At 42.0% G+C, this 13,161-nt stretch overlaps 1 protein-coding gene across 1 annotated transcript; it reads left to right on the top strand.

Annotated features, from left to right (window-relative positions):
• LOC130177271 (alpha-2Db adrenergic receptor-like) lies at positions 1 to 7,707 on the top strand. The gene is made up of 2 exons (XM_056388892.1): positions 1 to 2,702; positions 6,426 to 7,707. The coding sequence occupies exons 1-2, from the start codon at positions 2,370 to 2,372 to the stop codon at positions 7,569 to 7,571; spliced, it is 1,479 nt and encodes a 492-aa protein (XP_056244867.1). The 5' UTR covers positions 1 to 2,369; the 3' UTR covers positions 7,572 to 7,707.
• The last annotated feature ends 5,454 nt before the right edge of the window (positions 7,708 to 13,161 follow it).

Genomic DNA, 13,161 nt, shown 5'->3' with positions numbered 1-13,161 from the left:
ATCCACTGCCCCTGATCTGTTGTTAAGTGTGCCCACAGGCTGCAGCATCATGAGATTACGTCCCCGCCTGGATTTGTGTCACGCCGGGTTTTGGGATGTCTGACTTAAGATGTTGTCTGCCTCTAAAAGGCATGTGAGTGTCACAGCGATCAGTGTTGTGGGCTGCATTCAGAATCAGGAGGAACGTAACCACAGTGCAGGCGGGCTGAGGTGGATCTGCCCACATGTCATCATTCAGTGCCAGGCATCTAAATTAAGAGCATCAGTGAGCGATTAAATAAATGGTTTCTCTCTCCCTCTCCCTCTCTCTGCACTCATTTCACAGTAAATGGGTATTGATTGATGACAACTCAAAGGTGGACACAAACCTGTAGAGCGAACTCCTCTGTGAAAGAAACAGCGTTGTTTTTCTATCACCACCCCGTGGACATATCTTCTCTCTCTTCTCCTCTTTCTACTCCCGTCTTTTCCTCTCCTCCACTCTCATCTTAATTTACCTTTTGATTCCTTCACTCTTTTTTGTCTCCTCTCCCCATCTCACCATCCACTCATCTCCTTTATTCTTGTTTCCTCTCCTCTCTTGTTTTCTCTTTATTTTCCTCCCCAGTCTTTCCTTTTCTTCATCTCCTGTCCTCTCTCCTTTCCTCTCCTCTTTTTGTCCTCTTAAGTCTTATTTCTTTTCTTATCCTTTGATCTCCTCTAGCCCAGTTTCTAGCCGTCTTCTTTCTTCTCCTCTTCTTCATTCCTCTTTTTCTCCTCTCTTTCATCTCATGCCCTCAGTAGTCCTCCCCTTCCTCCCCTTCCTTATCCTCACCCCTGCTTATCTCCTCTTGTTCTTCTTCTCTCGTCTATCCTTGTGGCTTCCTCTCTTCTCTATTTCTTCTTCTTTTTCTTTTTGTCCTCTCTTCTTCCTCTTTTGCCATATCTCTCTTTCCTCCCTTTCTTCTTCTGTCCTCCCCAGTCTCCTGTTTCTTTTCTCTCACTTATCCTCTCCTGTCTCCTTTTTTGTTTTTCCTCTTCTTATTATCGTCTCCTCTCCTGCCCCCCTTCACCCCTGCATTGCTGCTTTTTTATCCTCCCTTTTTTATCCTCTCTTTCCTTTCCTTCCCCACTAGTCCTCTTCTCTCCTTTCCTTTTTTCATCTCTTTTTCATCCTTTTATTTCCTTTCCTATCTTCTATCTCCTCTCCTCTTGTCTTTCTTTTCCTCATCCCTGCATCTCCCTTTTTTCTTCCTCCTACACTCCCTCTCTCCTTTCTAATACCTTCCTCTCCTCTCTCACTTCATCTACCTCTCCTTCCTTCTCTCTCTTTCCTCATTTCCTGGCCTTTTTGTATGTGCTCTCGAGTCCCACTTGTCTTCTCCTTTAAACATCTCTTCCTCTCCCCCTCTCCCTCTCTTCATCTCTTCTCTCTATTAGTCTCTCTCTCTCTCTCCTCCTCCTCCTCCTCCTCCTCTTCCAGCAGTAGAGAATCAGTGAGCAGCAGCAGCAGCAGCAGCAGTGTCACTCAGCACGGCAGCGACTCGCATGAAAGTGAGGACCTCTTGTTTTTCTTTTTCTTGCCTCTTTGATTTTCTTTTCTTTTTCTTTTTTTTTTTAAATTTAGATCACCTCTTCCTCCTGCTCTCCCTTCTCCTTTTTTTTTATCTCCTCTTCCCATTCAGTCTTTTCAGTCATTTCTTCTCTACTTTTTAATCCTTTTTTCTGCCGTATTAATCGCTTTCGGAGTGCAGCAGAATGAGAGTACCATGCATTCCAAATCGGGTTTCTGTCCTTGCTCCAACTAGAGCATGAAGCCATATGCTTTTCTATTATTGTCACTGTTATTTTTATTATTCTTTTCATTTTTTGCATCTCATTCGAAGTAAGTAGGCCAGTCCTGCAGCATTAATATAGTATGTCCACCTCTGATCTCAGATGTGCTTGTGAATGGATATTTTAACAGGTATGAATTAATGTTTAAATCATGAAAATTCTTCTTTCAGAGGCAGAATGTGTTGCGGCAGATGAAGCAATTCGTTTTTTGGATGTAATATTTTGAAATATTGACCATAGCTGTAGGGCTGTGAGGATTTGAGCTGTTCATGTGTAATTTGTGTTTTGAGAGGGAGATAATTTGTACGTTGTCAGTGGTGACAATATTATTGGATGTTTTTTTTCTGGACACAAAGAGACAGATTTGAATTTTTCTTCTTGGCAGAATCTTTCACTGCCTTTACACTCTTTTTTTTTTTTTCCTTCTTCCCTTTGTCATATTTGTATTTTGTTATTTTCTAACTGACTGGCATAAAAACAGTCAGCGGTGAATGCACTGGAGGTAAAAAAACAAAAAAAAAACCAGGGATCATGACGTCGGTCATTTAACCAGGATGGACTTATCAGCTGTATTCACTCCTGTTCTGGCCACGATGCCGGCCTCTTTACCAACAAACTCTTCTTTGGAGAATGTCAGTCAGACGTCCTCCTCCTCCTCCTCCTCGAGATCTCCTCCTCTACCTCCTCACTCGCAGGTGGCGTCAGTGTTAATCGTGCTGGTGGTCACAGTAATCATCCTGGGGACCGTGGTGGGCAACGTGCTGGTCGTGGTGGCGGTGTTCACAAGCCGAGCCCTGAGGGCGCCTCAGAATCTCTTCCTGGTGTCTTTGGCATCAGCAGACATACTGGTGGCGACGCTGGTCATCCCCTTCTCCCTGGCTAATGAGGTGAGGAACCTGTTTGTTCAGGATCTACTCCAAGACTTAATTTTTAAAGCTGGTATTCACGTACAATCTGTACCTGTATATCTTCTCTGTTTTAAGGAAAACACATGTTAATACAGGTGCAACTGTAGATGGAACACATTGCCATTAGTTTGCCCAGACCACATCTGGAGGTGGAGGCTGAAGGCTCACATTGAGATCAGATCTCAGCCAGATGTTAATGACGTCTGCACAGTTTGAGTCCACAGCCATGCTCTCAGCTCCGTGAGGCTGTTGTGATAATCGTAAAGAAAAAATAATCAGTTAAATAGATAAACCAAAGTTTTGCACAAGCTAAAATTCGGATTTGAGAATTCAATGGCAATCCATCCAACAGCTGTGAGACATTTCACTCAAAACAGGAAATGTCAACATCGTGCAGCACAGGATCAGCAAAGTCAGTAGGCTTCATCCTCCAGGTGCCGTGGATGTTTGAGCAAAATTTCACTGCAATCCTTGCTCAAAAATTTCAGTCTGGGCCAAAGTTGTTTACCGACTAATAAAATTCTATACTACAAGCTGAAAAGTCAACAATCTCTGCTTCTTCCTGCTATTTCAAAATGACAGATTTCACAGAGGACGTGCCATGATTGCCAACAACTCCCACAGCTCCAACTGCCTAATTTGCTTCAGACACAATGCAGGCAGATTCAAGATAACAAGATGCTTATTAATACCAAGTGCAGATGCATAACTCATGATCAGATCTCACTGTCCAAATAATCCATCCACATAAAGATTGCAAGTTAAAACCAGCTGTAGACAGGGTCCACATAATGCACATACACATGCATCTTCTGCTATCGGAGAAGTCCATCTGCATTTGTACATAACACGCATCTGCGGTGAAAGTCTGCTATCCAGTGACAAAACCTAACTCACAAGTTTTATTTAACTTCAGCGCTTTAGTGACCCCTACTGGCAGCAGGTGATAAAAGGGTTTTTAAAAGGAGCTATTTGAAAGTTTTGCTATCGCTACATGGCCAACGTTAGCATTAAATGGTTTAGTCACCAGCCTAGAAGAAACACTGTGAGTTCAGCATTCTTATTAAGCAGCAACGAGACACTCTGTTGCACTTAAGAGTCAGTATTGTATGAGGTTTTTGCTGCGAATTATGTTTTTAGAATATTAAAATTAACATTATGCCTTCTTCATCAAACAGATACTGAATATGTTCAGACAATTTAATGACATGTTTTATTCCCTTAGGCTTGCGAGGTTGACGTTTACCTGATGTTTCCTCTCTCATGTTATTTGTTGCAGATGTTAACATGTGAAATCGACCTGGAGATCAGACACTTTTCATGTCTGTAATTCTTTCTCTCTTGCTGTAGGTGGGCAAATACTTTAAGTTCGTCCAGGTTTCTCCTCTTCTCTGCAGGAAACCTTTTTAATCACACACATTCTTCAGCCAGTCTGGTACTTTGGGTCATCAAGTTTGTTTCCCCAGTTTTCCCACTTGAAGGACTGTTGGTATTATTGGTATTATACTAAAATCCCACCTAGATGAGGGCAAATCAATGGTTTTGACAAACTAAAGAAGAGCTGAGACTGCAGGGAATAAAAAAATTACATTTTGCACTGCAGTGACAGACCCAGCACAGCTACATTCCTCTACTGCTGGACACTACTGCACCTCCATCCAACAATTCACCGGACAATTTCTCACTTAAACTAGTGGCTGCTACTAAAAATGATTTTCATATTATTTATTATTTAGTCGTGCTAGTGGCGTGGGTGTAGGGATGGCAGCACTGGTCTTTCTTCAGTTACGGTTTCTGCAGGACGAGGCTGTAAACTCACTTTCTTTACCTGATTATTCATTCACTCTAGAAAAGCATTTATCACAAGTTCCCTGAGCCTAAGCCAAGCTGACATCTTCAGATTGCTTGTTTGGGACAGACCAACAGTCCAAAACTCAAAGATATTAAATTTACAATTGGGGCTAGAGAGATAAATTGTCTGGGTCAATATATCTGCCACAGAGGAAATGCAGATATATCCTCCTTACAGGAGTGTCTCCTAAAATAGTAGGGACTTGAAGTGGCGACGGTTGAAGTGGCGGTACGACCGCCCATATAAATTTCAACGCATTGCTGTAGTAGTGGAAACCAAAAACATTTAACTATTAACAAAGGCTACATCACTGCTTCAGGAAACCGAGGTCACTCTGAACATTGCTACAATATGTCTCTGAAAAAGCCTCAAGAGCACTAGATATTTGATTTAGAAACAATTTGATATCAAATGAGGATATCCATCTGTTCAGCACCACGGAGAGCGTCATGGTTTTTATCAATACACAGCAAAGTTTAGATTGTGGGCTGGAGAGGGAGGAAGGCCAGTCAACAACAGTTTGCGCATTTTGGTCTTTTTGTTATCAAAGCAGTTAGCGGGTGGGTAGGAAGTGTAGACATATAATCTCAGTCATCGCATCACGCCGTAACTGTCCCTTCAGCCGTCGCTGCTTAAAGTGTGTGTGTCCCTACGGCGACAGGCGTAACGGACCTTGACTAAATGGACTGTACCAAAAGCGATGTCCATACCTTCATTGCCATGGTTACTATAGTAACTGTCAAGGTTTAATTAGGTTTAGTCCCAAAACTATTTGGTTAGTTTGACGAAAAGATAGTGATTTGGGTTAAGAATAAGTACTTCCTCAACATTAGACGATCTTTGTTGTCATGGTTACAATAATAACAACATAAACTACTACTTTCACATGGGAATCGATTACCGCTCTCCTGCGGACTTTGTCGTTCTTTATACTACGTCACTTCTCCTCCCTTGTCATAATTACTACGGCCACTAGATGTCGCCTTACAAAACGTAACTACAGGTCATAATAATTTGCTGCACAAACGACCTACAGGCTAGTTTTTTTTCCAGGAGGAAAGTATTTGTGTTCATGTCCGCAAATAAGTGACAATAAATATCAAATAGCTTTGCCAAATAAATTTTTGGGGTCATGAGAAACAGTGTCGGAGATGTCCACCAGAGCTCAGTTGATCACAGTTCTTCAATAACCAGATTAAAAGGTTCCTTATCAAAAAATGGGAATTAGGAAGAATTTAGGAAACGGAAGCCAGTGAATGTTTTAGAGATAATGTAGATTATTATGCTTGTTGATTAACATTTTGCCAATTAGTTAGTTCAGTAAATTGTTCCAGTTGTAATGAAAAACTAATCTGGATTTCTTGGGGACACTCAAAGACAATATTTCCATCTCAGCATTTTTCTAAACTTCAGCAGCTTCTCACCTCACAGCTCCACAACCATGAACTGGGAATGAACTTCCTGGACTTTACTCCTGTAAACAGACTCCATTTTCACACAAAAGCCCAAACTGTGGAGGAATTAGATGGATATTTCACAGTTTCTTGCAGCTGTGACAAGGATGTGACAAGAGGGTTGAGATGAAACCACAGGGGCAAACTCACTGCTAGATTTTCCTACAAATGAAATGCAGTCACAGCCGACGTGGCAGCAATGAGATATTGTATGAATTTTTATGTTGAGGTGAAATAATCCTTTAGGTGCGTCGCTCAAGGCCTCCATGACTGACGGGATCTGACTGGAATACAATATGAAATAAACACTTTTTCTTCTTCTTTCCTTCTTCTGCAGGTCGTCACTGCTGCTTAAATGAGTCATTAATATATCTTAATTGGTCTGTCCCCTCTAAGGTCATGGGTTACTGGTACTTTGGATCCACCTGGTGCTCCTTCTACCTGGCTCTGGATGTCCTCTTTTGTACTTCCTCCATCGTCCACCTCTGCGCCATCAGCCTCGACCGCTACTGGTCCGTCACTAAAGCCGTCAGCTACAACCGCAAACGGACACCCAAACGGATTAAAGCAATGATCAGCATCGTGTGGCTCATATCTATCGTCATCTCGTCCCCGCCGCTCCTCATGGCGCAGAAAGAGGAGGATTTTGAGAGGGAGGACGAGAATGACATGCAGAGGCAGGAGTGTCTCCTCAACAACCAGACGTGGTACATCCTCTCCTCCTGCCTTGTGTCTTTCTTTGCCCCAGGAGTCATCATGATACTCGTTTACTGTAAGATCTACCGTGTTGCCAAGCAGCGAGCCTCCACTGTGTTTGTGGCAAAGAATGTGGTGGAGCGGCAGCCGTCACAGTCTGAGACCTGCTTTGTGGGCACCACCAGGACTTGCCAAAGAAAGGGAGCCGGCTGCAGCAAATCCCAGTATGAACTGGACAGCCCACTTCCTGCCAACCGACACAGCTCTTCCAACAAAGACAGCAGCAGCAGTAGGAGAGGAGAGCTGGATGATATTGACTTAGAGGAGAAGATCTGCGAAGCTGACATAAAAACATCCTCCTCGTTTTCCTCGTCTCTCCGCTTCCCCAGAAGAGCTTGCGTGAGGGTGAAGACGGAGGAGGCGAAGGACACAGAGGGAGCGATGAGCAGGCTGAAGCCTCCTCCACCTCCTTCCTGTGCCTCTATATCATGGGCATCATCTGACCACCTCTCCCACCACTGCCTCCTCCCCTCCCCCGTGGCTCTCCGCAGCAGGCAGATGTCTCTGTCCAAAAACAAAGTAGCTCAAATGAGGGAGAAGCGCTTCACATTTGTTCTGGCGGTAGTGATGGGGGTATTTGTCCTCTGCTGGTTCCCATTCTTCTTCACTTACAGTCTCCACGCTGTCTGCAGAGAGAAGTGTACGATCCCTGACACACTCTTCAACCTTTTTTTCTGGATCGGATACTGCAACAGCTGCCTGAACCCGATCATTTACACTATTTTTAACCGAGACTTCAGGAGGGCCTTCAAAAAGATTTTATTCCATACTCACAAACGAACATAAGATGTGAATGTATGTGTGTTTGTGTGAGTTTCTCCTGCTCAAACACAGACACACACTCACACGTAAATGTGTGCACACAGTTTTAATCCTGTTTTCCACTGTGCTGTCGTACTGACATTAAAGGGCTTGTCATACAGCCGGAGTATTGATTTATTATTCAGCTACTCACAAATGTATTAAATAATCATTTTCTATTCTAGTGTAAACAAACCAGAGGAAGATTACTATGACACACTGATGTTGTGAGAACAGTTGTTTCAAACTCTGCTTCCTTGATGCAATAACAGTTCAACATTACAACTTCTGCTTTGCCTGAACTTGAATGTTAATTAAGGGAAAACGGCCGCAGGGCAGTGAACTACGTCCCTGCGGAGCTCTGAGATGTCTGTGCACTGTAACAAGTGGGCTGACTGGCTTTGCAATCTAAATATTGGCCCATAAAAGCTGATCTATAAGGAACTGAGAAAAAAACACAATGAAAAATATACAATGAGTTTTAAATGGATTCCTGTCCCTCAGGGTGATTAAACACCAGTGGCACCTAAAAGTTTAAACTTTAACTTCAAGTAAAGGAATAAAGACGAGAGAGCCAAACCAAAGTTAGCAGTTTTTCACGCAGCAGCAATGCACTGTTGACACTGCACAGCTCGGGGGCAAAGGCATTAAAAATTCATGTGCTGCTAGCAGATGGGCTGAGCTGCTGTAAACAGAGAGCGAGCGGACAAAAGAGAAAGACGGGGAAAGGGAAGGAAAGAGCGAGCCCAACTACACCAGAGCCTCTGAATAAATATAATCAACCTCAGGCTTGTACAACGATGGATAATTATCCTCTGAAGCTCGGGATGAAATAACTGTGCCAGTTGCTGTGGGCTGGATGACTCAAAGCTCATGTCTCTACTGTCTCTGGAAAAACAGTAAAAAACCTGACGGAGCTGAGAGCTGAACCCTCACCTTACCTGGGAATAGCGGAGCACAGAATAAATCATTATTAGTTTAATCAATCCCTTCATGCAGACTGCAGAATAGTTTGGTGTGAGAGAAGATCATCAGCTGCTTTTAATTTGGGAAACGATAAAGTGAATAATCATGATGGTTTTATCTTTGAAAACTCAAGACACTGATACAGTGTCAGCAGTGGTAGAGGGAGCGATAAGTCCAAGGCCACAAGCGGTGTTATATCTCTCCGGTTGCTATGCAACACAGAATTTGAAAATTGTGTAATTAAGCACCACACTTGTAATTATAAACAGGATAAAGCTGTTGTAAACAAAGTTTGTGTTTTTAGCAGAGTTTCTTGTTTGTGTTTCCCTCGACAATGAGTCCAGTCTGAGGAAGAGGAGATTTAGTACTAAAACACCGTAACTCTGGAAGATATTCACCTGATTTGGGTAAGTCAGACTACTGACGCGTCATAATAACCTCAGGTAAACTTCAGGATGTATTTTTTTTGCACCATCATTCACATCAGAAGCTGGCTAGAAAGGAATCTGTTAAAGGCCAGTAATAATGATTGTAGTCAGCAAAAGCAGTTTCATGCTGAGTCTCAAATCAGATACTTCAGTCAGTACACACACGTAATACACTGAACACAGTATAATCACTGGTATAGTGCAGGAATTTCAGCAGGGTAGTGTTGTCTCAAATCAAACACTGCCGTTGTGCACTCACTGGAAATGACAATTGCAACATGTAGCCAATATGGCGACCTTTGGGGGTGAGAAGTGTCCATCGTTTTACACTCAATTTTTGGACTGTTTTGAGAGCAGTACTAAAAGTGCACTGCATGTCGCCGTACTTGTCAATGTGAATGTACTTAGGTGCTCAAAGTGAGTATGGAAGTGCACGAATTGAGACGCAGTGTCAGTGTTGACATGAGCATGTGAGTATAGTTTTAAGAGAGACTTGAATAACCATGAAATTATCCTTTAATTGTCGGACCTGGTGTTCCCATCCTCGCTGATATTTTCTGCCATGTGTGAGAGTTCTTAAAATAAATGTCAGTAAAACTGTTAGTGTAATGATTTCCATCTCCCTACAATACCAGCATACTATTGGATGTGTGTTGTGGAGTCTGCAGATTTGGCATCAAAGTTCAAATTAATTCAAATTTGCCACACATTATAGCGGAAAATCAATCTATGTGAAGCTGCTGTCTCTATTGGAATTAATCCATATGCTCATGCACAAGCTCCTGATCCAAGAGAATCCAAGAGAACTTTATTGCCTATTTATCCATATACAAGTATACAGTGAGGATGAATGTCAGCATGTCATGCAATAGGGCAAGATATGGTGCAGAAGACAGAACAAGAGTAGAAAAGTAGAATGTCAATTCTGTAAAAACACTATTTTCTATACAGTGACCCTTGACATTGAGTCAAACACGCTTCTAGTGCGAAAACCCCGGCAGGATATTATCATAACATAAGTTACCTCAAGGCGCTTTTCATATAGAGGAGGTCTAGACCGTATTCTTTATAACACAATCTACAGAAACCCAACATTTACTACATGCACGTGTCATGTATCGTGCATCACATTGGGATTGGTCATTGATTGGTCGTAGTAACAGTCACACTGTGGGATTGTTGTCCTTAATTCCTGAATTTTTCTGCAGCTTATCTGTAGTTGTCAGAGTTCTGACTTGGGCCTCCAATGATTTTCATGATTGCCATCTGTCTGATTGGTTCCCGTTATCCTTATAGGCCAAACCTATGACAATAAGATCCAAGTTGTGAAAACTGGACATATAAACATGCACTCATTTTAATCTGGATGTCTGTAACTATTTAAATGATCAAATTAACAAAATTGTAGAGTGAGAGTTTCACATCACTGCACCTAAAATAAACTCATTCATTGTGAGTTTAAAATCTGGCACTTGTTTGGCTCACTGGTTTGGAGGAAAACGGAGCTCAGTGAGGAACACAATGGTTCTCCTCCTGCCAGGTGGAACGATGGAGACCAGGTCCTGGACTCTGTCCAGAGGTTGATACTGTTGCATCCCACAGAAGCAACACATCCACAGAAGCAGAAGCAGCACATTGCTCACCAAGCTGTCACTGATTGTGTGGGTGTCAATGAGCAGCTACAAGCCAAATGAGAAGATGTTTACTGTTCATAAAACAAAATAAGTAGAAAACTGAAATGAAAGCAGGAGATTCAGATGCAGTTACAGGGGCACTGGTTGTAGCTGTAGATTTGTTATAAACATGCAGTTTCACATCAAATGACAACAAATTCTCACTTGTGTAATCTGTAGGTTTCAGATTCAACGTACAGTGCACCGTGTGAGTTGAACTGTTCTTTCAATAAAAATAATTTATTGGCTGAGACAGAATCTATAAGAACTGGACTGAACTATATCAGTGGCCCTCTGAGGCTTTAGTTCTCTTGCACCAGAAAATAAAATTGATAGATGGATGAAAACTAAAAAGAACTTCACTTCTGCTAGATCCTCGAAACTTGTGAGAGTAAATTAAAGGCCAGAGGAAAGACTATGTCTTTACCTGAATTCTGAACAGATCAGACTTCAGCTACAGGTCCACCTCTTCATGGTCGCACTTAGCTCGACTTTTACCCGCTCCTAAAACGCACTTAGGTACAGCTGAATGCTAAATTCAGCATGCTAACATGCTAACATGAGTTTTGGCAGGTATAATGTTTAACATATTAAACATTTTAGTTTAGTTTAACTTTTTAGTTTGAGTTAGCATGCAAACATTCACTAGCACTAAATACAAAGTACAGTTGAAACTGATTTCATGGTGATGTCATTAGCTCTGCAGGTATTTGGTCTCAAACCAAAGTGTTAGGACAAACTGTGCTTGTGCCAAATCTTTGCCTGCTAGTGGTGTGACACGAAAATTAGGAAACACCAAAGTTACAAAAAAGAATTTCTTGGGGGGGGGCAAATGTCAGTTGCAACAGAGATATATATATTAGTTTGGACCAGTGTGGTGGACTGAACTAAAGTGAATTCCCTCCTATAGCATGTAACATTTAGCATGGTAGCAAATCGGCACACGTGTTTAGACAGGTAGCATATAACCTGGTAGCATATTACATGTAGGACTCTGCACAGCTGACTATGCTTACAGTTACATAACTATTGATCTGTATATATTTTGATTTGAAGCTGTGGTTGATGCAGGTTTCTTATGTAATTTTTCCATTCATGTTCCTGTTTACGTGCTGCAGAGCCAAGGTCAATGACTGACTTAAGTGCTGCTTAGTTTGTTATAATACCAGACTTGACCTGATGTTGCCATGTTGCTACTGCAAAGTTCAAGTTCTGCAAATGCAATGCTGAGCTATTCTTTTCACATCCAACCCAAGAAATTCAGTTTGATCACTGAACGTGGTGGAGAATCTCAAAAAGAATGTGACAGTATAAAACCATATTGGATGTTTGTTTTCTTAGTTGTGCTCAAAGGGGAAGATGAAGCAGTCATCAGAAGGAGAAAATGTGCGGCTTTGTGTGCATACAAATAAGAAACCAAAGAGAGGAAGAAAAGAGCTGTGGTGCTCCACAGAGCAAAAGCAAAGAAAACATCAACTCCCAGCAGTCGGCCTACTTCACAAAGACCAGCTCTCTCTGTGTCCCAGTGCATCTCTGCTGGAGAAAATATAACAGGAGAGGTAAAATGTTTGGCAGAGAGGGAGGATGGTTGAAGTTTTCAACTTAAAAACACAGGTAAATGCACAGACCAGGGGAGTGCAGGGGGGCACAGAGAATACTAATTGCAGTTTTCTGAGTGGATAGAAAGCCTTTGTGATTCCTGGACAATAGACAGATACAGACAAATGGCAAATATTTGAATAGAGGAAAAAGTACAACGTGACTCCGAAAACTGCTGAAAATAATTAACAAAACACTTTGTTTTACAAAAGCTTAAGCATCAACTCACATAGCTTATTCTGAGTGGACAATCTGACAGCTGACTCAGATTTGTTGTAGTCATGCTGCTGTAAAGGCGCTGATGCAAGATTAAATAAAAGAAAAGAAAATGAACAGCTCTGAGAGTTTGACAGTTCAAGAATTAAGAAAATGAAGAAAAAAAACAGTATTTATTAGGGTTTGATTTCCCCGTCACAGACCAATAGAAAAACATTTTAGTATCACATCAGGCAACTCCCCTGTTAAAACCTAAAAGAAGTTGAGGGCAGCTCCAGCAATGTATTTACGTGTAGAAAATGGCTTGACTTATCTGACAACTTCCCAAACCTGCGTGCTGATTTTTTTGTTTCCCAGTAGCTTTCTCAGCAAGTCACTCTGAAGCCAAACCACTGCAGGTCAATGAGCAGTGGCGTTATATTTGCCCTTTTAGGCGCAGAACAAAGACCAGACGACCTGTAAGAGTTTCCCAGAAGAGCATTTCAGTAGTCGAGTCGATGTTGTACAGCACGACCAGGTGCAACATGAGAAGCATAGCTGGTCATCGAATATTACACCCTGGTTTCTCACAACCTTGGATGGGATAAGAGATAAAGAGGCGATTTTGGTATTGTGATGTTATTATGCTTACTTTTCTTCCCTCACAAGACGCCATTGTGTGAGTGAGTCCAGTCCTGCAGATACAGGTGAGTG

Source organism: Seriola aureovittata, chromosome 1 (assembly GCF_021018895.1).
Source record: "Seriola aureovittata isolate HTS-2021-v1 ecotype China chromosome 1, ASM2101889v1, whole genome shotgun sequence".
Classification (NCBI taxonomy): Eukaryota; Metazoa; Chordata; class Actinopteri; order Carangiformes; family Carangidae; genus Seriola; species Seriola aureovittata.
This window is presented reverse-complemented; position numbering and strand designations above follow the sequence as displayed.

Bases quoted from the DNA above. Each gene is read 5' to 3' on its own strand.
- LOC130177271 (XM_056388892.1), top strand. From the start codon at position 2,370: ATGGACTTATCAGCTGTATTCACTCCTGTTCTGGCCACGATGCCGGCC. The intron at 2,703-6,425 runs GTGAGGAACCTG...GTCCCCTCTAAG, and splicing joins CCTTCTCCCTGGCTAATGAG to GTCATGGGTTACTGGTACTT.